At 43.4% G+C, this 25,695-nt stretch overlaps 2 protein-coding genes across 2 annotated transcripts in view; one reads left to right on the top strand and one right to left on the bottom strand.

The window, feature by feature from the left end:
- The window catches only part of Bbof1 (basal body orientation factor 1), a 31,019-nt gene extending 28,997 nt beyond the window's left edge, over positions 1–2,022 (bottom strand). Inside the window, exon 1 of the mRNA XM_031355227.1 lies at positions 1,826–2,022. Coding sequence (XP_031211087.1) covers positions 1,826–1,881 — 56 coding nt within the window. The 5' untranslated portion in view covers positions 1,882–2,022. The remainder of the gene's footprint in view (positions 1–1,825) is intronic.
- Positions 2,023–2,049: 27 nt separating this feature from the next.
- Positions 2,050–25,695, top strand: part of Entpd5 (ectonucleoside triphosphate diphosphohydrolase 5 (inactive)) — a 38,271-nt gene continuing 14,625 nt past the window's right edge. Inside the window, exons 1-6 of the mRNA XM_031355234.1 lie at positions 2,050–2,098; positions 5,801–5,870; positions 15,701–15,773; positions 17,912–18,192; positions 20,289–20,368; positions 22,859–23,002. Of these exons, the coding sequence (XP_031211094.1) occupies positions 17,979–18,192; positions 20,289–20,368; positions 22,859–23,002 (438 nt within the window). The 5' untranslated portion in view covers positions 2,050–2,098; positions 5,801–5,870; positions 15,701–15,773; positions 17,912–17,978. The remainder of the gene's footprint in view (positions 2,099–5,800; positions 5,871–15,700; positions 15,774–17,911; positions 18,193–20,288; positions 20,369–22,858; positions 23,003–25,695) is intronic.

The following is a 25,695-nucleotide window of genomic DNA, read 5'->3' as shown; positions in this document are numbered from 1 at the left end:
AAAAAAAAAAAAAAAAAAAAAAAAAAACCTTTATGACGGGGAAAAAAGTAAGACCTTGGGGATGTAGACAGGTAGAAGCAGAATGTACAGTAAGCATACATTAGGAAGAAGGCTGTATAGTATTCATCCATCAGGTAGAAGTAGAAGCTAAGGTACTCATCCATCAGGTAGAAGGACACTGAATGGTCCATATACATCAGGTAGCAGTAGAATGTACAATAAGCATACATCAGGTAGAAGAAGACTGTGTTACTCATACAACACAAGTAGACAATATAGTATGCATAGATCAGGTAGAAGTAGAATATATCTATTCTAAGCATATATCAGGCTCTAAGTTTGAGCCCCAGAACATAATAAAAGGATGGATTCAAAAGTGAGGTCCTTCAAAATAAAGACTGCAGCAGCATTAACAAAACACACCTGTATAAATAGGCACACCTGTATAAATAAAGCATTAGACGTTTCCCCGTATGTGAAATGTAAATGGTCTCCTGCAGGTGTGTAAGCCATCTTTCCTTACACTGTCACCTTTCCCTAATCTCTCAACTCCTGATTCTTTCTTAAAAAGATTTATTGAGGCCAGCCTGGTCCACAGAGTGAGTTCCAGGACAACCAGAGCTATACAGAGAAACCCTGTCTCAAAAAACAAAACGAACAAACAAAAAAGATTTATTGATTGATTTTATGTATATAAGTACACTGTAGCTGTATAGATGGCCGTGAGCCATCATGTGGTTGCTGGGAATTGAACTCGGGCCTCTGCTTGCTCTAGCTCTGCTCACTTCGGCCCAAAGATTTATTTATTATTATATATAAATACACTGTAGCTGTCTTTAGACACACCAGAAGATTTCTTTATGGATGGTTGTGTGCCACCATGTTGCCAGGAATTGAACTCAGGACCTCTGGAAGAGCAGTCAGTGCTCTTAATTGCTGAGACATCTCTCCAACCCATATTTTGTTTTCTTAGTCATCTTGTAGAATAAATGTTAATACATCAGTGGTAGAACACTTGTGTATCAAGAGGCCCTGAATTTAATTTTGGGTGTGTGAGAGGGGTCTACAAATGTATCATTTTACATAGGAAAAAGTATATCAAAAAGTGATAGAAAAATGTATAGTAATGGTTAACTACAGACTGTGGGATGGCAGATGGTTTCCTTTCTCCTCTAGTGTTTTCCATATCTCTGAAGCTTTCGGTACTGAGTACAAAGTTACTCTCTTAAGTTACTTTGCTGGAGATGATACCTAGGACCCTGCACAACAAGCAGGCTCTCACTGAACTACACTCATGGACTTGTTTTCAAAGACAAGGTCTCCCAATGTAGCCCTGGCTGTTGATCTCCATGCTTCAGCTTCCAGAGCAATGCCACCGTACGTGTGTATTACTAGTCCCCAGAGAATTCACTCTACAATCAAAAGTTTAAGGGATTCCTTTGCAGTTCTCATCTATGGCGTTTAAGTCCTTGTGTGGCTCCAAAGTCTTGAAGGACCATCCTGTAGCCCAGTAATTCTGTGGACATTCTAGCAGCAACTCCAAGGCACCATGGGGTTAGCGCTGTTAGAGCTGAACAGTGTGTGTGTGTGTGTGTGTGTGTGTGTGTGTGTGTGTGTTCCTGAAAGACCCAAGAAACAACTTCAACCACTCAGACAAGAGCTAGAATAGAATACACCAGTTCATATCAGTCTTACAATGGCGATCTCTCAGATCTTAGGGGCTAATCAGGAATAAACAACAGGAGCTGTCCACAAAAGCCTGACAGAGGCAGCCAATGCCAAGGGTGGGAATGGGGAGCCTCCGCGCCGCCGTCGCTGCTCTTACTTCGGTTCTTTGTCTTTGTCTTTCTTCTTGCCTTTCCTCTTGTCCTTGGCCGGCATCTTGACTTCTCCAGGAGTCTCCCCGTGCTGGTGTCCTGGTGGCCGCCACCTGGGCCGACTCTGTCTCTAAGGAAACCACCACGCCGAAGGGCTAACGTCCTCCGCGCCGTTGAGGGCACGCGGAGGGCGCACGCGCGTGACGTGACCGCGGCGAGGGGCGGGGCGGGGCGGAGAGCGCTCGGAGGCGGCGGGCCACCGCGCCGGGGCGGCGCGCGCGGTGAGTGTGCACGAGCCTCGGCGGCGCTCCCCGGGTCGGAGCCGGGCGGGAGGCCGGGAGCTCGGGAGGGGCGAGAGTCGGGCGCGGGGCTGCGGCGGCTTAGCCTCCGGAGACTTGCCTCGCGCCTCCTGAGGCTCCATTGCCGGCAGCTCTCCGGCCGCCCCGCGCGCGTCCGAGCGGCGCCTGTGGGGCTTGAAGCGCTTCCAGTCGGGCCGGCGGATCTTCCAAGCCTCTGGCGCGGCCGCCGCGGCGGTCCTGCCCGCGTCCCTGCGTCTGTCTTCGGCGGAGTCCGAGCTGCCCGCCCTCACGCTCACCTCCCCTCCATCCTCGCTTCTGTCTCGTGGGCTCCCTGGAGGACAGCGCACCCGGGGACATCCCAGGCCAAACGCTTTCAGGGAGGCAGTTGACTTTCCGAGGGCGGTGGCTTGGGTGAGGCTGTCAGTCTCCGCGGGTCAGCGGGCTCGGGTGCTCAGATTCGGGCTCCCCGGCCTGGAGCGGTGTGACGGGGAGGATCGTCCACGTCCCAGAATCTAGGTGGCAGGTGGCAGGTGCTCGGCTCCAGCCGACCGCCAGGTTCCTGTTAGCTAACATCGCCCACATCCTGTAGTGACTGGAGTCCCATTGCTGCAAGTTGCATAAAGTTGCAAAAGCTTGCCTCGCACCCGGGTTCCCGAGGAGTAGTACTCCAGTATTCTAGTTTGTAGAAGAGGAACCCTGTGATTATGCCTTCATTCACGGAGAGTGAGTGAATGAGTCATTACGGGAGACAGGTATTGTGGCTGCCTTGTCAATAGGAGGCTTGCCAGTGAAGCTCGGTTCTGCTTTATCCTCCGTTTCAAATTACATTTAACACTTATTTGAAACATCTTTATTAGAACCCCCCCATCCCCTCTCTCTAGGGAGGCCTTACTTACTAACCCCTTAACTATAAGGTGAAGTCTTTGACCTCTAAATCTCTCCCCACCTCAAACCCCCCAGGGGGCGTGGTTTATGTGGTTTGTAAATTTTGCGGTTAGAGTAAGCAAGTAGATTTGGTAAGAGACCTTGGAAACCGTTTGAACCTTCTGCTAACACGGCTATGGCCTATTTTGACTATATTTCTGGTGCATTTTCCCCTCTATGTGTGACATGCCATGAACTCCTGAGTAGAATCACCTCCACGTAATGTACTTTCCCTTAGATAATGTACATTGTCTGAGGTAATGTACATTACCTCTGAGAAGCAATCTATAAAACACCTGTTGTTAACAAGCAGAAAGGGAATAGGGGCATTTTCTGTCATAGGTATGTATATTTAGACTTTTTTTCTTTTTTTACAAAAATTGGTTGTAAATAAAAGCCAGTCCCAAATTTACCATTTGAACATACTCCTACAGATTAACTCAGACATCATAAAATTTTGACTTTTAATAAAATAGTTTCTTCGTTGTTATTTTTTCACCTTTATTTTTAGTGTGTGTGTGTGTGTGTGTGTGTGTGTGTGTGTGTGTGTTCTGCCTGTATATATATCTATGTGTCATGCAGTGCCTCTGGAGACCGGAAGAGGTCATTGGAACTTGAATTAGAGATGGTTGTGATCCAACATGTGGATGCTGAGAATCAAATATGGGTCTTCTGTACTAGCATCCAGTGCTCTTAACCTCGGAGCCATCTCTCCAGACCCTCACCCCTCTTTTGAGACACTGTATCTATTTCCCTGGGCTAGAACTCTCAAAGATCTGCTTTCCTTTGCCTCTGAGTGCCGCAGTTAAAGTTGTGGAGCCTGGCAAGGTTGCTTCTTAATATATGCATAGTATGTTTTTTTCAAAACAGTATTCCTCCATGTAGTCTTGGCTGTCTCTGTAGACCAGGCTGCCCTGGAAATCACAGAGATCAGCCTGCCTCTGCCTCTTGAGTGCTCGGATTAAAGGCATGAGCCACCACAGCCACTTGGGGGTTTGTTGTTGTTATTGTTGTTGTTTTGAGGCAGTATCTAGTATGTAACTCTGGCATTTTTGGAACTCAAGGTGTAGACCAGGATAGCCTTGAACTCTACCTACCCCTGCCTCCGGAGTGCTGGGATTAAAGGCGGGCGCCATGTGGTGGTACACACCTTTAATCCCAGCACATGGGAGGTAGAGGCAGGCCAATTTCTGAGTTCCAGGCCAGCCTGGTCTATAGAGTGAGTTCCAGGACAGCCAGGGTTTATATAGAGAAATCCTGTCTCAAAACAACAACAACAACAACAAAAATAAATAAAGTACTTATAATTTATTGTATTTTATCAAACATAAATAATGTTTTTGATATTACAATAAGATTATATCATTTCAACTCTTTTGTTGTTGTTTTTGCTTGTTTGTTTGGGTTTCTTTTGAGACAGTGTTTCTCTGTGTAGCCCTGGCTGTACTGGAACTCTCTGTAGACCAGACTGACCTTGAACTCTAAGCTATCCCCTGCCTCTGCTTTGAGTGCTGGGATCAAGGTGTGTGCCACCACTACCTGGCCTCATTTCACTCTTTTGTGAATGTTTTATAAATTGATTTTTTAGATTAAAACTTAGGATGTAAATATATATCAATTTTCAAGGTCTACCTAAATTCAATGATATTTCACAACCCTACACAAAAACTACTTTTTAAAAAAATTAAAGTGTAATAACATCCATTCCCCACTTCTCTTTGTTCCATTCAACTGCAACCAGGCCCCATGTCACATAGCACTTGCTTACCTTCTCTGTTTGTCTCCCTCTCTCCCTTCCTGGCGCCCTCTCTTTCTGATTCATAGCTTCTTTTTCTTTAACTGTTGGTATACATATTTTTATTATATATTACATAATATATATAACCATATATATTATATATATAACCAAATAAATAAAAGGAACATGCTCAGTCCATGTCATGTTACTTACTTGTATGTATATGGTTGCAGGGCTATCTAAACAAGATCTGATCAAGATGACACCAATAGGCTTGCTAACTTAGCAGGGAGAAATCTCACAGGGCCCCACCCCAACCCTAGACAAAGAGCTACAGGCAACTAAGGGATGCTGAGAGTGGGAGGTACTCTTCCCCAGGCAGGCGCCTCCCATTGGTGATTCACTACCAGATGGTCAGCCCTGAATATAGATTTTAAAACTTGTAAATTTACTCTCTACATGAGTGTGTGTGTGTGTGTGTGTGTGTGTGTGTGTGTGTGTGTGTGTGTAAATATGATGTGTGTGGGCAGATGAGTGTGTGTATGAATATGTTGTGTACATAAAGTCTGTTCTCTCCTTTCTGGGTTCTGGGAATTGACCTCAGGTTATCAGATTGCATAGCAAGTACTCTTATTCACTGAGCCATTTTGCCAGCACCATGACAGTAACCATTGGAGAGAGGCTAAGATACTCCATCTTGGTAGAAGTAGTTCTAGAAACTACCCTGTCTTGAACCTCCACCTTCTCTACCAAAGAACTGGATATTGTTATTCAGTCAGCTATTGACAAGAAGCAACTGATAGTAGAGAGTATGCAGTTGGAAGTTCCTGTTCAGTAGCTTATCTGTTAGCATTTTCTTCTGAATTGCTGATGGGTAGCTTTACTGTTGAGTTTCAGGGAAATACTTTGTTTTATGAATTTGCTTTGTCTCATTGTTGGGAATGTTAAATGCTTTTAAGACATAAGTTCATTAGTGGTTTGTTGACCAAGGCTTGTTAACTTTCTGTGTTCAATTCTCACAGGTCTTGGTTGCCACAGAAACAACGAGTGTCTTGGCTGAATCTTCAAGCAGAGGCAGTCATTATGACCCTGGTAAGTAGCGTATTTATTTACCCAGGCATAGGCACCACTTCAGCTAGCTTACTGCTGAATTTGTACTTCAGAGGCTTCTGCTTCTGGGGAGGAATTGTTTATTTTATGTTATTCCTCAATTTGACCACCTTTTGCCAAAATATACATTTTTTTTCTTTCTCAATGATTGTATTATTGTCAGGTGTCAGTTCAGGATTATTTTGTATCAAAATTAATAGTATTTGTAATCTTTTATCCAGGTGTTTTCATAACTCTTTAATCATTAGTTATTTGTGATTTTACTGGGCTTTACTTAGAAGGTTTTGCACTGAAAATATCACTAATTGTTTTCATGAAGCCTTTAAAATCTTGCGTATACTACTATGCAAACTGTATCTAAGAGGCTGAACAGTGTTTCTGAGTATTATAGAAATGAGACACTTATTTTTTCTAGACAGGGTTTCTCTGTATAGCCCTAGCTGTCCTGGAACTCACTCTGTAGACCAGGCTGGCCTCGAACTCAGAAATCCATCTGCCTCCCACCAATTGCCTCTGCCTCCCAAGTTTAAAGGCATGCGCTACCACCGCCTGGCGGGAAATGAGACACTTTTATCCTACTTTTTTAATCACATGGAATTGGTTCTTTCCTTCTATTCTGGGTTCTGGGGATGCAACTCAGAATTCCGAATTCCATTAAATGGACATTATTTTGTGATTTGATTAGTTCATACCCCTACAGGAGCACTATTCAGAATTCTGGAGGTCAAGATTAATGTTACTGATTAGATTCATTAAAATTCATTGTTTTGTTTGTATATAAAGTGTATTGAGGCTGGGGATGTAGCATAGTAGGTAGATTATTTACCTATCATGCTTTAATCCCTGGACTTGATCTCCACACTACATGTACTGGATGTAGTGATGCATGCCTGTAATCCCAGGACTAGAAAGTAGAAGCAGAAAAATCAGAAGTTTGGGACCATCATTAGCTACAAGAATAAATGCCAGTCTAAGCTACCAGAGAACTTTTCTCAAAAATATTTTATTCTCCTAGATAATTATTACTAATTGGCTGTTAGTTCTTTGCAAAATATCATACTTTTAGTAATTATTTCTTCCAGCACAGCCATTAGCATAAATTAAAAACCAGTTGTTTCAGAAAAGTGATCCTGGGTAGGTGTGGCAGTGTATATCTTTAATCTCAACTTTAGAGAGGAAGAGGAAGGTGGATCTTCATGAGTTCAAGTCCAGCCTGGTCTACATAGGGAGTTCAGGCTAGCTAGGGCCACATAGTGAGATCATGTATTCAAAACAGAGGGGTGGAGAAAGGAGAGACAGAGAGGGAAGGGTTGGGAGGGAGAAGAGAAAGACTGAAAATTTGTTTGTACTTTGAGGTCACAGATCTTTCAAATACTCATCTGTTTAAGAAATATTACCTGACATAGTATTGATACTCATAGTACCAGCACTGTGGGGGATGAACAGGAAGGATCCATTGTCTCAAAAACAACAAAAACCCTCAAGTATTCACTGAATACTCAGTATATTCCAAGCTCCCTATTTCGAAGGGGTACTTGGGAATAAAAGAGTTCCTACCATAAAGGTACACACACACACAGACACATACAGACACACACACACACACACACACACACACAAAGAGAGAGAGAGGGAGAGAGGAAATTTAAAGTCATAACTAAAGGGTGTGTGTTTGAGTCAGGGTGTTGAGATGCCCACAAGGGCACATACCTATGATCCACGTGCTTAGGAGGTAGAGGACAGTAAATCTCTGTGAGTTCAAGTCCAGCCTAGTCTATGTAAAGAGATCCTTTCTCAAATAATTAAATAAAAATTAAAACTTAACAAAAAAGGAAATACAAAGAATGTAGAACATCAGAAGTTTATCTCTTATCCTGCATATTAGAGTAACAGCTTATGACTTGAGGGCTAGTGTTGGTTCATAGGAGTTTTTGCTTAAACTTACATTATTGAGTTGGTTAGTTGGTGAGGGGATTAGTGATATTTTTAGATTTTAATGGGAATACATTGTCATCATTTATTCTTTATTTTTTATTTTTATTTATTTATTTGGTTTTTCAAGACAGGGTTTCTCTGTGTAGCCCTGGCTGTCCTAGAACTCACTTTGTAGACCAGGCTGACCTCGAACTCAGAAATCCACCTGCCTCTGCCTTCCAAGGCTGGGATTAAAGACAGACACCACCACCACCCTGCGCGTTGTCACCATTTAAAAACCAGCAAGCTCTGCAAATCTGTGCTTTCAGCCAATCCTTTAAAAGATTACATGTAGGCCGGGCGGTGGTGGCACACGCCTTTAATCCCAGCACTTGAGAGGCAGAGGCAGGTGGATTTCTGAGTTCGAGGCCAGCCTGGTCTACAGAGTGAGTTCCAGGACAGCCAGGGCTATTCAGAGAAACCCTGTCACAAACAAACAAACAAACAAAAACAAAAAACAAAAAAACCAAAACAAAACAAAAAAAGATTACATGTATTTATTTGGTAGGGGTGGGTATGGGAGTCTGTGTGCAGGAATGTGGCTGTGGAATTAAAGGATTGCTTGGGGAGTCTGTTCTTATTCTACCATGTGTGACCTGGGGATTGAACTCAGGTGGCCACACTTGACAGTATGGCCCTAAAGTGAGCCATCTCACGGCAGAGCTTATCTTCAGAATCCCATGGGACCTGTGTTCCATTACTGCAGCAGTCAGTGGGAATAGCAAAACAAAAACAAACAAAACCACAAAACCTATCCCTTTAGTGACTATGTATGCTCTCCAACTTGCCACAGTCCCTATCAGGTCCTTCTGATTTACATACTTTCACTCATTACATTTCCTTTATGGTCTCTTGTAGGTGTGTAAGTTTGTGACCTGTTATAGACAGGGAGAAAGTGATATACATTTGTATGCATGTATTCAATGAGCAGCTCATTCTGAGTATGTGAGGTTGCTCAGCGTTAGGTGGTTGGTGTTAGAGAAGCATGAGCCTCTGCTGTGCAAGTTCTCTGAGCAGAAGAACGGTGAGAGGGGTGTTTGGGAAGATGGTAGACCTGGGTTTCAGAATAGCAGCAGTGGTGGCTGATAGACCAGTGTCGGGACCAGAACAGCTGAAGTCTGAAGTAGTAAGGACAAAATCTAGTTATCCTCAGAACTAGGAGGAAGGAGGAAGAGAGGGGAAGGATGCTGTAAATGAAGACTTGATAAGAATGTTGAATATAGACAGCAAGAGAGAATACAGTTAAAACCAAACAGTTTGAGTTCCTTCTGAGGAAAGTTGTGGTGCCTCTGAAAAAGTGAGAGATTAGTCAAAGGATCTGTTCACTCTCTTTGTGAAGGCGTGGCTAAAGCTGGTGGGGTGCTACACAAGTGCCAAATCAAAGGAGCTCTGGTTTTGATTACTATCTTGGGGTATATGCAGTTTAATTTTTGATTATTTGTGTTTATGTGTCTGTGTCTGTCTGTGTGTCTGTCTCTGTGCATATGTACACATGAGTGCAGGTGCATGAGGAGGCTAGAGATGTCAGATTCTTTGGAATTGGAGTTATAGGCAATTGTGAGCCTCTGAGATGCCAACTCAAACTTGGCCTCCCCTGCAAGAATTGCAAAGGTTTTTAATTGCTGAGGCCTTTCTCCAGCCTCTGTGTGTGTGTGTGTGTGTGTGTGTGTGTGTGTGTGTCTGTCTGTCTGTCTGTCTGTCTGTCTGTCTGTCTGTCTCTGTCTCTCATTCTCTGTTTGTCTGTCTCTGTCTGTGTGTGTGTTTAAAGGAAAACATAGGAGAAGCCTATTACGTTCTAAGATTCTAAGGGATGCCAGAAGTGTTTATAGTTAACAAAGTATAAAAAAGCCCCCATTGAGGGGCTGGAGAGAGATGGCTCAGGTACATAAGGTTCTGACTTGGTGCTTGTTGTGCAAGCACAAGGACCTGAGTTTGGATTCCCAGCATCCACACAAGAAGTCAAGTGTAGAAGTACATGCCTCTGCCCTCAAGTGCTGTCGAATAGAGACAGGCAGATCACAGGGCTTTGCAGTCATTCCAGCTGAACCAGTGAGCTCTGCAGTCAGCAAAAGACCCTGTCTCTATAAAGTGGGAAGACTTCTCCTCTGACTTCCACCTGCATGCACACGTAGGTGTGTGCACACACATGGACATGTGCACTGAAGGGCATCTATCCATCCCCATAGCCAGATTTTAGTCTGTGCCAAACTCGGCACTGATCTATCTGTTCAGGGCTCTTAGGCTTACGTAGTGGACCCTGTCTCCAAAAACAGGTTCTGAGCCCTGGAAATGATGTCTGCCTCTATGCTCTTACTTGTAAGAAAGTTTATATGTGAGGGACAGTGAGAGATTCATAACAATAAATTATAAAATAGGATATAGCTATGCTCTGATAAGAAGATATTTGAAACTTATGTTCATTTTTAGAATTTTCCAGTTAAGTATTTTCCAACAGCAATTATGTGTGAATAATTGAAATTTTGTTAGGCAAAACCATGGATAAAGGGTCTGCTGTAAATGTCTCCCACAGTAAATACGAGTTTATGAGGTAGAGATAGCTTATCACCTCATATGTTCACTATATTTGTTTATTGGGGCAGAATAAACCCCTCTCCAACTAATGGTATATTCTTATCTAAAAGACTGATTTTTCATATGTGGCTAAGAAAAGACCTTGTGATTATGAGGGAAGGGGAGCAGTTGCAACAGCTATCTCTGGAAGGTAATTATTATAGCTCACTCAGTCAAGCTTAAACAGTAGAGAATGAAGGCTTATACTGCCAGATTCATCTTGATATAAACCCACACAGTTTCATTGTACAGAATGAGCCTTATGGGCATGAGTGGTCTGTGTCTGATACTGTTCTATGGGAATAAACTATAGAAGGAAGGAATCTGCGTATGAGAAAGAGCTTTACATCCGTTGTAACTACCAGCACATCGATTCCAAGCCTTTACTGGGAGTTAGAGATTTGATTTGAGGACTGGGGGAATTTATGGAGAAGGAGGGATCAAAAAGAACTTATGGGGGCTGGAGAGATAGCTCAGCGGATAAGAGCACCGACTGCTCTTCTGAAGGTCCTGAGTTCAAATCCCAGCAACCACATGGTGGCTCACAACCATCTGTTATGAGATCTGATGCCCTCTTCTGGTGTGTCTGAAGACAGCTACAGTGTACTTATGTATAATAATAAATAAATCTTTGGGCCGGAGTGAGTAGGTTGACCAGAGCTGGCAGAGGTCCTAAAAAAAAAAAGTCAATTTCCAACAACCAGACAAAGACTCACAACTATCTGTACAGCTACAGTGTGTACTCATATGCATAAAATAAATAATAAATAAATCTTAAAAAAAATAAAGAACTTATGGTTCACTACCCTTCTGATGTGCTGCGCTCTGACTAGTGTGGCCTTCCTGGACTCCCAGTGTGAGATGAATCGCCTCACTGGCAAAGTCTGACTGTTTGCTCTCGCTCTGTTTCCATTTACACAGATTTTAAAATAACTCCTTGCTGATGCCTTGATAAAAATTGTTTTTTATTAGTTTTACTGTTACTTCAAATGACATGTGGTTAAGTGTTTTTGTGATTTTCAAAGCTGTGTCGGTCTTAACCCTTTCTATTAAATACCTCTTCAATACACTATTAATCTACCACTGTATGCTTAGAAACATTTATATGTTTGTACCGTAAAATAAGTTCCTTTTCTGCTTATATTTTTCCTCTGAATATTTAGTTTCAGTAGATTGTTCAATTATGTACTAATAGAAATAGTGCTTACATATTTTTTACTCTTTCAGAAATGTACCTGACTTTTATTTGAAAATTTTAATTCAATTTTGCTTATAGAAATGGGCAGAATATTATATGAAATATAGTTTTTAAAAGTGGATTCTTTTCCTTAAGTATAGATGAGACTATTACCATAAAATAGAAAACTTCAAGGGATTTTAAAAAACAGTATTGCCAGTCATTGGTGGTACACGCCTTTAATCCCCATACTGGGGAGGTAGAGGCAGGTAGATTTCTGAGTTAGAGGCCAGCCTGGTCTACAGAGTGAGTTCCAAGACAGCCAGAGCTACACAGAGAAACCCTTTCTCGAAAAAAAAAAAGAAAAAAGAAAAACAGCAACAACAACAACAAAAAAAAAAAAAAGCCAAAAAAACAAAACAAAAGAAAACAGTATTAAATTTTTACTAGTTTTCTTTTAATTGCCTTTTTGTTTGTCTTTGTGTAACTCTGGAACTTCCTAGGTAGACCAGGCTGACCAGGAGCTTATAAAGATGGAATCCTAGTGAGACCTTGGGGGCTCACCCTGTCTCCATGCATACTCCCTTAGTCTGTTTGGGTGTCTCTGGGTGCCATCCATCCCCACATGCTTCAGATAACAAGGCCCTGGCCCTCAGCATTAGTCATGTCCCACCCCAGAGGAGGCTTTGTTTACTGCTGAGCTCTCCTACACTTACCTTTTTAGGCCCACCTCCCTTTGGCTTAGTCTGGCCTTGGCCATATGTAGTCCTATAGTTAAGTTTACTATCCAAAACTATTATCTGAGTTGCATTTTGAACTTGCCCTGTGCTTAATGTTTAACCTTGTTAAAGACAGCTTTGCTGTGGCCTCAGATAAATTGGCAATAGGCTGGTTTCTGTGTTACTGTTTTCAGAACTTCACATGGACTTCTCTAGTCTCCTACCCTATTCTGTTGTTTTTAATTCTTGGTAAAGATTGTCCTTTTGTCCAAGTTAATCAATACTGCTATTTTCTTAGTGGGAGAATAGAGAGACTTCAATAATTACTCTAGGATGTCACCGTGGAAGCATACAGGAAAAGCATGCCTGTTCCTCTCACAGTCTGAGTTAGTTAGTGCCTCCAGAACCACTTCCTCACACTTGTCCTCTTTATTCTGCAACACCCATCCTCTCTAGGCATACCTTTCACATGAGTCACCTCTTCAGGTGGATGCCTTCTTTTGACTCAGGTTCTGCCTTGGCCCTTCATCCTTTGAGAAGCCTCCCATCATCTCGACCCCTATCCTTCCCCTGCTAACACTCACCAACTCTCACCCCTCCTGGCTCCTTGCACGCATTTCTGCCAGAGAATGTACACATGGTGGCCATTATTGTACCCATTTTTCCTGGTAAGTCTCCCCACTAATACTGATGACCTTTATAGATAGATCTATGCTCTAGCCTGATGCCTGACATATTAGACACTTGGTTAGAAAACCAATGCCCAGCTTTCTAGAGTCCGAGCCAGGGATGGAAACTGTCTTTTCCACCATTTATTTAATATAAAAACAACCCCAGGGGCTGGAGAGATGGCTCAGCAGGTAAGAGCACTGACTGCTCTTTCAGAGGTCCTGAGTTCAATTCCCAGCACCCAGGTAGTGGCTCATGACCATCTAGAACCTCAGCTTCATCACATACAATGCCCTCTTTTGGCCTTCTTGGGCACCCACAAACACATGGCAGACACAACAAGATGGGTACATACACATAAGTAAAAAACAAAATCTTCAAAATATCAAAATTCAAGGATTTCTTTTTCTTGACTTATTTTTGTTTGTTTGTTTTTTGAGACAAGATCTCATTACTTAGCTCATGCTGGCCTTGAATTGACTGTGATCCCTGGGTGATTGCAGCCTTGCAGTCCTTGTATGGTGGCCTCCCATGTGCTCAGACCACAGGCCTGTGCTACCAAGCCCCTCTAGAATTTAATTTATTTTTTTTAAAGATTTATTTATTTATTTAATATATCTGAGTACACTGTCGCTGTCTTCAGACACACCAGAAGAGGGCATCAGATCTCATTACAGATAGTTATGGGCCACCATGTAGTTGCTGGGAATTGAACTCAGGACCTCTGAAAGAGCAGTCAGTGTTCTTTTTTTTTTTTTTTTTTTTTTTTTTTTTTTTTTTTTTTTTTTACAGGGTTTTTCTGTGTAGCACAGTCAGTGTTCTTAACTGCTGAGCCATCTCTCCAGCTCCCTAGAATTTAATTATTAAGAGACTTCTACCTTATGGGGCATTGGTGCTGTACACCTTTAATCCCAGCACTGGGGGGGCAGAAACAGTTCAAGACCAGCTTGGTCTACAAAGCTCCAGGACAGCCAGAACTACACAGAGAAGCCCTGTCTCATGGAGGGGGGAAGGAACAATAATTCTGTTGGTTAGAATTTAGCAATTATAAAAGTGAATGAACTAATCATGTATGCAGAAAAAAAAGGGTGGAGAAGTTAAAAGTGAAGGGTAAAGAGGAGAGTGAGTTAGCAAAACTCTCCTCGGTTACAGTGGCACAGGGTGACTCATTTGTGAAGCCAGGCTTGTTTCAGAAGGGCTTGACAGGGAGCAAAGAGCAAAGGCAACCCACAGTGAACTCAAGCATTCAGAGCAGACAGGCAGACGGGGCTGGTGAGTACCTGAGGGAGCCCCGGGCCCCTTGCATTGTAGTCTCCCATATTCTAGAGGGCATGGAGGAGTGGGGAATCAGTGAGGCTCTAGCAGGCTAGGCACGGGGACTAATGTTTGGTCTGGTTATAAACAAAGGTGACACACTCAGGAGGTCAAGGCCAGAGGATCTGAGCTAGAGATCTCAGCAGAACCACCTTTGAAAAGACCGGAACAGGAGGTGGGAATACAAGACCTGGTAACAAATATTTAAAGCAACTGAAGGGGCTGTGTTGGGGGAGAAGAGAATGAGCAAGAGATTATTGAAGAGAACAGTTCTGAAAAGAGTGGGTTTAAATATATTGTATTCTCCCCAGTCTGTAAAATCGAAACAACTGTCTGCATTATTTTGAGTAGCATATAAAACTTGACGCATTTGGACAAAATGAAACCTTTGTATAATCTACACATTTGGGAGGATAGTCTATCCTTGGCTCATGGAGTCCTGTCTCCAGTGTGGAATGATTAATCCTTTAGAAAAAAGTCAAGCTCCTATACTGTGTCAAATGGACCCAGAGCCTGAGCTGTTAGGCCCGATTTTATCTCTTCAGAGTATTTATCCAGCACCTACTGTATATTATCAACCTCCTAGCAATGAATACACCAGGGGCAAAACTCAAGAATCCCTGTGGATGGGTAGCTCACATGGGGATGGAAGTGGAGAAAGGAGGAACATGGAGATAGAAGTAGACCGGTGTGTTGGAAGGAAGAGGCACTGTGAGGAACAGTAAAGGATAAACATGGGGCCAGCTGAGTTAGGACAGGGAGCACTTCACTGAGAAAGTGGCATGTGAGCAGAGGCTGTTCAAAAGTGACTGAACAAGCTGTGCAAGCAGGTCACAGGAAATACAGTGCCCTCCTATGAGTTCCACATGGAGTGCAAGCCCTTCTAATGCTGGTTTCAAAATAACCAAACTTAAAGCAACTTAAAGGAGATTGCAAGTGGTGCTAGAAGGCGGGGTCTGAGGGCAAAGGGCATCTCATGTGTCTGCTTACTTTCTTGTAAACCCTTTACTTGACCTTCTATTTACACAAGTATGACTCTGCAGTTTCTCATTCCGTGGAAGCACATACTGTGTGTGTTACCCCCTTTTAATATCTTCTGGAAGAAAACAAATGTTTGCTTAATGAGATGTTTGCTGACCTGGTTTATGGAACCTACAGTAATATAGAAAATCTGAGAAAGCTGATACCTGGACCTCTCAAAGAGAAGAGGGATCAAGTGTTAAACAAAATCTGAAACAGCCAGGCATGGTGGTGCCTGCTGTTAATTACAGCTCGGGGACTCAGAGGCAGGTTCATCTCTTAGAGTTCAAGCCCAGCTAAGACTGCATAAGAAAAACCTTATCTCAAAAAATAAGCAAGAAAACCTAAAACAGCATTTCTGTTTTCAGCTTTTTAAGTTGACCTACCAGACCAGCCCACTTGCTGTAAAAGAAGAATCGGCCGAAGGGAGGGCCTTCAGGAGTGAGTACAAATCTAGCCAGGCAGCTGCCCTTTCTGTGGCTGATTGCTTGGGATGGAGCTTTCTTTGTGTGAGACTCTAAAGGATTAACAATTCCCATTGTTTCTTTCCCTACATAATAGCTTTCATTCTTGGCCACAGGATAGAGTTGAACCTTGGTGTTCGAACAGATATTCAAACTGCCATTGTAATGTGTTAGTATAACTGTAGTTCTTTTAAATATTTTTAAACTGCAAATGCAATTAACTTCCATTTGCTTTACTTTACATAATGTATCATTTCTGGGGAGAGGAGTGTTTTGATTAAACAAACCCTAAATGGTTAACAAAGGAGAGTAATGGTGGACCTGTATACTCCAAATATACCAAGTGTTCTATTAAAGTTCTACTAAACATAGAGGGCCTAGGAAATCGCTTTGGTCTCATCTTGTGAATTAACCAGCAGTTGTGACTTAACAGAAAATGCAGAAATTACAGTGGGATCAAAAGACTGGAATACATAATAGCCAACTAAGCAAGACTTAACCATTGGAAGATAGCTGTCAGGAAAACATATGGCGTAAAGCTGGAGATAACTGGAAATGTCCACAGTCATACTTTGGTTGTCACAGTTGGTATACTGGGCAGAGGTGGAGTGAAGCTTTCTATGGGTGTCTAGTGAGTGTAGATCAGAGGTGCTGCTAAACAACCTACCAAACACAGGAGAGCTTATGACTAGGAACCACCAGCCAGATGGTAGTGCTCTGGCTGAGCTCGAGTTCTCTGTACAGCTTAGGTCAGCTACAGATCACTAAAATACCATCCCCTGTCATTTGGTTTTTCATTTAGTGTCTATCTAGGGAAAAAAAATGTTCAAAGCGACCAAGTAGACTTGGTTCTACTATTCTACTGAATGCTACTATTTTAGGTAGCCTTGGCCGTCCTGGAACTCACTCTGTAGACCAGGCTGGCCTCGAACTCAGAAATCTGCCTGCTTCTGCTTCCCAAGTGCTGGGATTAAAGACGTGCGCCACCACCACCAGGCAGGTTTGGGATTTTTTAATTGAGATTTCTTTTATTTTAATTGTGTGTTTTGGGTGAGTACTTGCATGAGGGTGTCAGATCCTGTGGATCTGGAATTATTGGCAGTTACACACTACCCTCTGTGCATTGCTGGGAACTGAACACAGGTCCTCTGTCAGAGCAGGGCGTACTCACAACTTCTGAGCCATCTATAGCCCTGCTAATGAGGTTTTCATCAGAGATTTCAAGAACACTCATAACTTCCTTTAATGGCTTTGATTCATTATAATGAAAAAAAAAGCTTCTTGTACATTTTATAATAATAATAACTAATAACAATATAAGAACAATAATAACAAATCCATTGTCTCCTCCCATTTCCCATGTCAGTCTAGAGACAGATTAGACAATATTATTAAAAAAAAATCTATCTTTAAACAATACCCTATAATTTTAAAACAAAGAACCGTATAGGAAAGAAAACAGAACACCTGCTTGTATTCTCACTTTACAGATGAGGCCATGGAGGCTCAGAGGCTAAGGGAAAGTGCCAGTCTGGAGTTCATGACTGACTGAACAGTTGTGCTCGTGCCACCGTGTCCAATGTTTTTGCGCTAGGTTCCAGCCGTCTGTGTAATCTGACCTCCACACAAATCCAAAGCAAATGGTTACCTAACACATCACTGTTTTCATCTTTTCTGAGGGCACATTTCAAAATACAGTTGCTTGGGCCAGGTGTGGTGGTTCACACCTTTAATCCCAGTCCTTGGGGGGCAGAGGAAGGTGGGTCTCTGTAGGTTTGGAGTTAGCCTGATCTACAGAGTGAGTTCTAGGACAGCTAGTGTTACACAGATCTTGTCTCAACACACACCTTTGAGACCTTGCAATTTAAAACAAGGTGTGGGAAAATAGACTTTAAATCCCAGTTTCCTCCTGGAAACAGATACTCCTCAGAAGAGGGGCCTAAGAGCCTGTGTTGCGCTGGCTTAGCTTGTTGTACTGGTTATTAGAAATATAGAAGAAACTCCTCGGAGACGGGTAGGATTTCCATAAGGAGTTTATTTGTTGGCGGTTTGTTTGTTTAACATAGGTTAACCATAAAAGCCAACCGGCATTCCTGTATATCTTTGTCCCTGAAGCCTCCACAGGAGTGTGAGCAGCAGCACTGCCTCAGCAACAAAGCCTCAGGTCCACATCGGGAAGAACATGGCCACTTCCTGGGGGGCCATCTTCATGCTGATCATAGCCTGCGTTGGCAGCACTGTCTTCTACAGAGAACAACAGACTTGGTTTGAGGGTGTCTTCTTGTCTTCCATGTGCCCCATTAATGTCAGTGCCGGCACCTTTTATGGAATTATGTTTGATGCGGGCAGCACTGGAACTCGGATTCATGTTTACACTTTTGTGCAGAAAACAGCAGGTAAGTACATCTGGAGCCCTTTGTAGTCTGTGTGAGTCCGTACCTTAGCATCTTCTCCCAGAAACAGGCGCTGAGTGTGTCATGAGGGTTAAAGACCCTTCCAGCTGTTGGATGTGGTTAGAGATGTAAGTGAACACATAGTTTAGTATAGTGTGGAATTAAGAGAGACTTGTGTGGGACAGACAGGGGCTTAGCTCAGTTGGCAGAACATTTGTCTAACATTCACAAAGCCCTGCATTTGGGGCTGGTGAGATGGCTCAGTGGTTTAAGAGCACTGACTGCTCTTCCAAAGGTCCTGAGTTCAATTCCCAGCAACCACATGGTGGCTCACAACCACCCATAAGGAGATCTGATGCCTTCTTCTGGAGTGTCTGAAGACAGCTACAGTGTATTTACATATAATAAATAAATAGTAAAAACAAAAACAAAGCCCTGGATTTTATCTACAACACCACATAAACCAGGCATAGAAGCACTTGGGAGGTGAAAGCAGGAGAATGAGGAGTTCAAGGTCACCTCATCTACCTAGGATGTTTGAGGCCAGTGTATATAATACAAGATGTCATACCAAGCCCTGTTTCTTCCCCCAAGGTGGCTCAAGTGCTGCCGCTACATCACTGTGAGAAGGCAAAGTCCAAAGCAGGGAGTCCACAGTGGTTCTCAGGTCCACTCTCTGAGTACCCGAATGCAGAGAGAGGGAATTGAGAACCAGGGCTCCACCAGTCTGCCTTTCCCTCCGGGAAGCTGTGTGCTAGGCAGAGAGGGGAAAGGCAGATCTGGGGCAGTGGGACCGGGTCTGATTTGGAGTGAGTGCCAGAGTATGGAGAAGGCATTCCTTGGGAGGTTTAGACCAAGATCTTTAAGACAAAGGCCTTCCTTAACAGAGAGCCGATCCTGGCTTGTTCATACTGGTTTATTTGATGGTGGATGTGAATATATACACTTTACTTGGGGTGAACCAGGGATTAAATACCTTTTGTGCCCAGGAAGGGAAGCTCATTGACCCAATGCTATGTAGATACCTCGTTAGCATGGAGAACTCCAGGTGTTTGTGCCATGTGACCCAGTGCCCATGGTCCTCAGTGGGGTGTCATGGTTACATGTTCCAGAGCAGGTAGAGGCAGATGGGGAATGGCTCCACTCCTGCCATTCTCAGTTCTCAGATTCCTGGGGCTTGAACTCATTCAACCTTACCATTTTTTTATTTTTTTTTATTTTTTTTTTATTTTTATTTTTATTTTCGAGACAGGGTTTCTCTGTGTAGCCCTGGCTGTCCTGGAACTCACTGGGTAGACCAGGCTGGCCTCGAACTCAGAAATCTGCCTGCCTCTGCCTCCCAAGTGCTGGGATTAAAGTCGTGCGCCACCACCGCCCGGCTTCAACCTTACCATTTTTATGCCTGTCTGGTAACAAGGTCCCACATGCCTTATATCAACAGGCCTTGTCTCAAAAAGGAAAGCAGGGGTGCTTTCCGCTTCATCTTCTCTAGAAGTTGATACTGCTAAGGTCCCAAGTATTGAGTGTGTTGGAGTGACTCCAAGGAAAAGCTTCCCTACGGATCTCCACGGCCATCCTTGGATAGGGGGCTAAGGGGTCCTTGACGACTAACTTTTCCAGAATTATCCTGAGAGCCCAAGAAGATCAGACAGGAGGACTACAATTCAGGTTGTGCAGGGAGTTCAAGCCAGTTTGGGCCACATATTGAAATCCTGTCTCAAATTTTTACTAACAGTTTTAAAAAAAAATACAAAGTGGAAAGCAGTAAGAGCTAAAGTCCCTACCGAGAAGCCAAGAGGGCCTCTAGGGCTGCATGACAGCATGTGTTCTTCTTCCTGATGCTACCGCACAGCACTCCCCAGATCACAGGGGTGGGGGCACGCTAGGGAACAGCTATGGATGGAGACGGATTTAATCTATTAAACTGTGTACCAACATCAAAATTAGCATCTGAAGCAGCCTACCATCTGATAATCATCTCCTCTTCTTCTTCTTCCATCCTCCCTTCTCCCCCTCCTCTTCCCTTCCTTCCTTCCTTCCTTCCTTCCTTCCCTTGTCTATTTGTCTGTTTGTCTTTCTCCCATGAACAAAAAAAATAGGACAGCTCCCGTTTCTGGAAGGTGAAATTTTTGAGTCTGTGAAGCCAGGACTTTCTGCTTTTGTGGATCAACCCAAACAGGTGAGTCTTACAATTTGATGGAGTTTGTTCCTATTTTATGTATTCAAGGGAGCTTGTTTCCATTTTGTGTATTCAAGGGAGCAAACCCAGGGGGAGTGAGTGTTCTGTGGCTGAACTCTGCCCATGAACCCTTTTCATTTTTATTTGAGATAGCATTTTACTAAGTTGGCATGTCTGGCTTTGAACTCACTAAGTGGCATAAGAAGGTCTTATAATTGTGATCCTACTGCCTCAGCTTCTTGAATAGTTGTGATTAGGCCAACAGAAACAGGCCTGGCTTAATTTGATGTTTAGGGTTCTGAGTCTTGATACGGCTACAACACCCCTGTCATTCAACATCTCCTGGTGTTCAGTAGTAATATTGATGGGGCGTGAGATCATTTTCCCTCCTTAGCGAGTCTTCTGAATAATCATAACTGGATACCCCAGACTCACAAGGAGTAGGCAAAAGGCTAGAAAGTAGAATTTTGGAGCTGAACAGATGTGTCCCCGAGTAAGAAAGAGTTTTTGCTGTGCAAGTATGAGGAGCTGAGCTCTGATCCCAGCACCCTGGTAAAAAGCTGGCCATGGCATTTCGTGAATACTTGTAACCGTAGCTCAGTGGGAACCAGAGCCAAGAGAGTTGCTGGGCCTTGCTAGCTTCCAGCGTAGGTGGGGGTGGTGACTCACCCCTGCAATCCCAGCACTTGGGAGGCTGAGGCTAGAAGATTATTATCTAGAGTCGGAGCCCAGCTTTGACTACATACTGAAATAGTTTTGCCTTTGTTTGGTTTGACATCTGAGAACCCTTGCCTCAAACAAACAAATGAACAAACAGAACAGTGTGAGCTTAAAGAACTGAGACACATTTTCTAGTTTAGCAGGTGAAATGGCAGACATGCTGAGGACTGAACTGTGGAAAGTAGTTACATTAGCTGACATTAAGGAAGGAGGATTACATTGTGCTTGCTAAGGGGAAGAGTGTGGTGGCTCATACCTGTCATCTCAGCATGGAGGCTGACGCAGGAGGATCAAGAGGACAATTAGCTCTGTCGACATAATGACTTTGTCTCAAAAGGTGGGAGCAGCTTGTTACCAGAGTACATTTGCACTTGGGAAAACGCTGGGTTTAAATCTTTTTCATATTTTTTATGTGTACAGATTTTTTCCTGTATATCTGTCTATGCATCATGTGCACACAGTGTCTGTGGTGGACAGAAAAGAGAATCAGATACCTCCAGGACTGGAGTTACAGACAGTTGTGAACTGCCATGTGGGTGCTGGGAATCAAACCTGGGTCCTTACAAGAGCAGCCCATGCTCTTTTATTTTAAAGATTTATTTATTTATTTATTTTATGTATATGAGTACACTGTAGCTGTACAGATAGTTGTAAGCTTTCATTTGGTTGTTGGGAATTGACTTTTAGGACCTCTGCTGTTCACTCCAATCAACCCCGCTTGCTCCAGTCAGCCTTGCTTGCTCTGTCCCTGCTTGCTCTGGCCCAAAGATTTATTTATTACTATAAATAAGTACACTGTAGCTGTCTTCAGACACACCAGAAAACGGCGTCAGATCTCATTATGGGTGGTTGTGAGCCACCATGTGGTTGCTGGGATTTGAACTTAGGACCTTTGGAAGAGCCATTGGTGCTCTTACCCACTGAGCCATCTCACCAGCCCCAGCCCAAGCTCTTGAACCACTGAGCTATCTCTCCAGCTCCAAAACAATCCAAAATAATAGTTTTAAATAGTCAATAGGTTAATGATATGCTGTGTGCCATGCATGTTGTTATTAGTGATAGTTAAAAAAAAAAAAAGAAGAAGAAAAACAGAAAAGAAAAAAGAACCAGGCTAGAGAGATGACCTAGCAGTTAAGAGCACTGACTGCTCTTCCAGAGGTCCTGAGTTCAATTGCCAGCAACCACATGGTGGCTCACAACCATCTGTAATGGGATCTGATGCCCTCTTCTGGTGTGTCTGAAGACAGTGACAGTGTATTCTTAAAAAGAGAAAGGGAGAGCGAGAGAGAGAGAAAGAGACTATCACATTATGTCCTAGAGATTATATAACAGCTCCAGCTAGCATTTTGTGAGCGCTGTGCCTCATCCAGTGTACACAGCAGTTTAGTGGCACTATGAGACACACCTGCCAACCCCTACCCTAGAAAGCCAAGTCCCAGGAAAGCTGAGTAACCCACAGTAGTTCATGGCCAGCAGGCAAGTTCTGTGACTCCAGCTCTTGAGTTCTCTGTCTAACTTTCTGGCTTAAGTCTAATTTACAGAAACATAAAATAACAATCACTCAAAATGACAACTCTGTAAAAGAAATGGGGTCTCCTCCTTTAAAATGCCCCATTTCTCTAGGTTCTGCTTCTGACGAGCAGAGGGCCTGGAGCACCCGGAGCACCCATTCTACCAATAACTTGTGTTGCTCCCTGCCTCTCTCCTGAAGGAATCGACGAGGGCTGCTAAGTGGGCTACCATGGGTTGACTGTGCTTTCTCTTTTAAAGGGTGCTGAGACCGTTCAGGAGCTCTTGGAGATAGCCAAAGACTCAATCCCCAGAAGTCACTGGGAGAGGACCCCAGTGGTTCTGAAAGCAACAGCCGGACTGCGTCTGCTGCCAGAGCAGAAAGCCCAGGCTCTGCTCTTGGAGGTGATTCTAAATCTGGATCTTGGATAGTGCTGTCTTTTCTTCTAAGGAGCCCGTTGGAGTAACAGCTGCTTTCAGTGACCCATCACTGCTCAGTCATGGTGGGGGCCAGGATAGTAACTAGTCATTTCCATTCTAAATTATCATCCTTGAATTTAAAGGGTGGTTCCTCCAAAAGTTCAAAGTACTCCCTTCCATGATGTTTTTATTGCATTTGTTCAATATTTGTGTGTGTGCACTCATATGTGCCACAGCACGGCATGGAGATCAGAGGACAACTTACAGTTCATTCACTCTTCCCACCAAGTGGACCCTAGGGATCAAACTCAGATCACCAGGCTTGGAAGCAAGTGCCTTTACCACTGAGCCACTTTGCCTGCCCCCCTACATATTCTTCATTTGAATTTTCTAAAGGTATAATATGGAAATGGTTTTAAATAAACTCCACCAAAGAAAATGTACGTCAAATGAAGGGTGTCTGTCCACAGGGCTGGGGAGATGGCTCAGTCAGTAAGGTGCTGTCACACACACCTGTCACACACACTCATGAAAGCACCAGGCACAGTGGCACACACTTGAAATTGGAGTGCAGGGAGATGGAGATGGAGATCCCAGGGGCTTATTGGCCAACCAGCATAGCCTAATTAGTGAACCCTAGGTCCCGGGGACAGACTTTGAGAAAGGGAACTCAAAGTTTCTCCTTATATTTCATACAATTCAAATTATACAGTTTATAGTGTCTGATTTTGTAAGTCTGCTTTTTTTTTCTCTCAGATAAAATGTTTGAAATATTTTTTTAAACATTGTTCTTCAAAAAAAAATTATAGTTTTTCAAACTTAATTTATATTTATTGTAAATACTTATATAAAAGCATATCACGAGATTTCATGTTGTAAAGAACATTTATAGGTAGAATCTCATTATAATAAAAACAAATCATAGCAAAGTGGGATTCCGCCCTCTAAACTAAAGCCACCACCTCAGTAGGGCTCTTGTCCCAGAGTTGTAACCATAGTCTTATTGTCAACAGGTTTTCTTTAACTCTCAGCACAGAGGGTTCAAGTTCCTTGTCCAGCATCAAGCATCTAGCATAGCATCAAGCATCTAACATGTTTGGGAGAATTCAGATCCCAACTGTTATTTAAAAGCTTTTTCTTTAGATGTATTTATTTCTAATTTATGTGTGCTTCTGTGTACCGCATGCATACCTGTGGCTGTGGAGGTGAGAAGAAGGAGTCAGATCCCTTGAAACAAAGGGTAGCTCGTTGTGACCCATAATGTGGTAATAGATATGGAGCCTAGGCTGAGTGCTCTTAACCTCTGAGCCATCTCTCCGATCCCTCATACCCCAGTTCTTCATCCTCATTCACTCATTCACTCATTCACTCATTCATTCATGTGTCCACCATCTGAGAAGCTCCTGGGGATATAGACAAGGAACAGAAAGGACACAGCCAGGGCCCATATTGAACTTACATTCTAGTTTTAAGAAGACAGAAAATAAGCAACAAAGCAGGTAAATACAGAGTGCTTCATGCACTGCAGATTCTATGAAGAACCATCAGCAGGCTCACACATGTGGAGAGTACCCGAAGTCTGGAGCCACTTCCACGATAGGTGGCTGGCTTGATAAGAGGAAAGGAGCCAGTCAGGATGCGATCAGGAAGCTGGGTGGCAAGGGATTTATCATATGAGCACTTGGAGGAATCCAGGAAATATGGAACACAAGAGAAATAGTCTGTTGTCCACTTTACAAACATCGTCCTGGAAACAGCACAGGCATGAGAACCTCAGCTCTAGTTCCTAGCATCCACAATGAGGAGGCATAGCAGCATGCACCTGTGGCCCCACACTGGCAAGACAGACAGGAAGGTCGCTAGTGCTTGCTGGCCAGCTCGCCTGGCCAGTCATTGACCTCCAGGTTCCTCGAGAGACACTGTCTCATTTAATAAGGTGGCGGTGATTGAAAAAGACACCTGAGGTTGACCCACATGTGCTCACACACAAATACATATAAATAACTAAATACCATGCTGGGTGCTGTGTTGAAAATAAACTTGGGGCAGATGGGAGTATAGAATGTAGGCTTAGATTTTTCATGACCTACTTTAACAAGGGTTCTTAAATACTTCACACTCTCTTCTACCACCCTACCACCCAGCAGAGGTAGTGGAAAAGAATGGTTATTAGGATACGGAGGAAGAGGACTTGTTTAGAAATAGTTCCTTGGGGTGTTCCAGTCTTTGTTGTCAGGATGTCAGCCATTCAGGAAACCACTGAACAGAAATCGGCAGCAGTAGCTCAATCCAGGATAAAGTGGATTAGGCGCGGGTCCCGCAAGCTGCTGGAATATCACCAGAAGTTCTTTAGTGAGTTACTCTCTACGAAATCACAACAAGCAAAAATCAGCAATGTGGTGCAAGTGGTGCAAGGCGAAGCAAAAGCAACAGCCTTGCTTCATCTGTGGTCATATCTATACACTTTCTAAATATCACATGTCCTTTCATGTGTCTCCTTCAGCAAATCATCCTCTCACCTGCATCTGCCCAAGCCAAACATCCTCTCACCTGCATCTGCCCCAGCCAAACATCCTCTCACCTGTATCTACATCAGCCAAACATCCTCTTACCTGTATCTACATCAGCCAAACATCCTCTCACCTGTATCTGCATCAGCCAAACATCCTCTCACCTGT

The sequence above is a fragment of the Mastomys coucha genome, unplaced genomic scaffold (assembly GCF_008632895.1).
Source record: "Mastomys coucha isolate ucsf_1 unplaced genomic scaffold, UCSF_Mcou_1 pScaffold6, whole genome shotgun sequence".
NCBI classification, from domain to species: Eukaryota; Metazoa; Chordata; class Mammalia; order Rodentia; family Muridae; genus Mastomys; species Mastomys coucha.
This window is presented reverse-complemented; position numbering and strand designations above follow the sequence as displayed.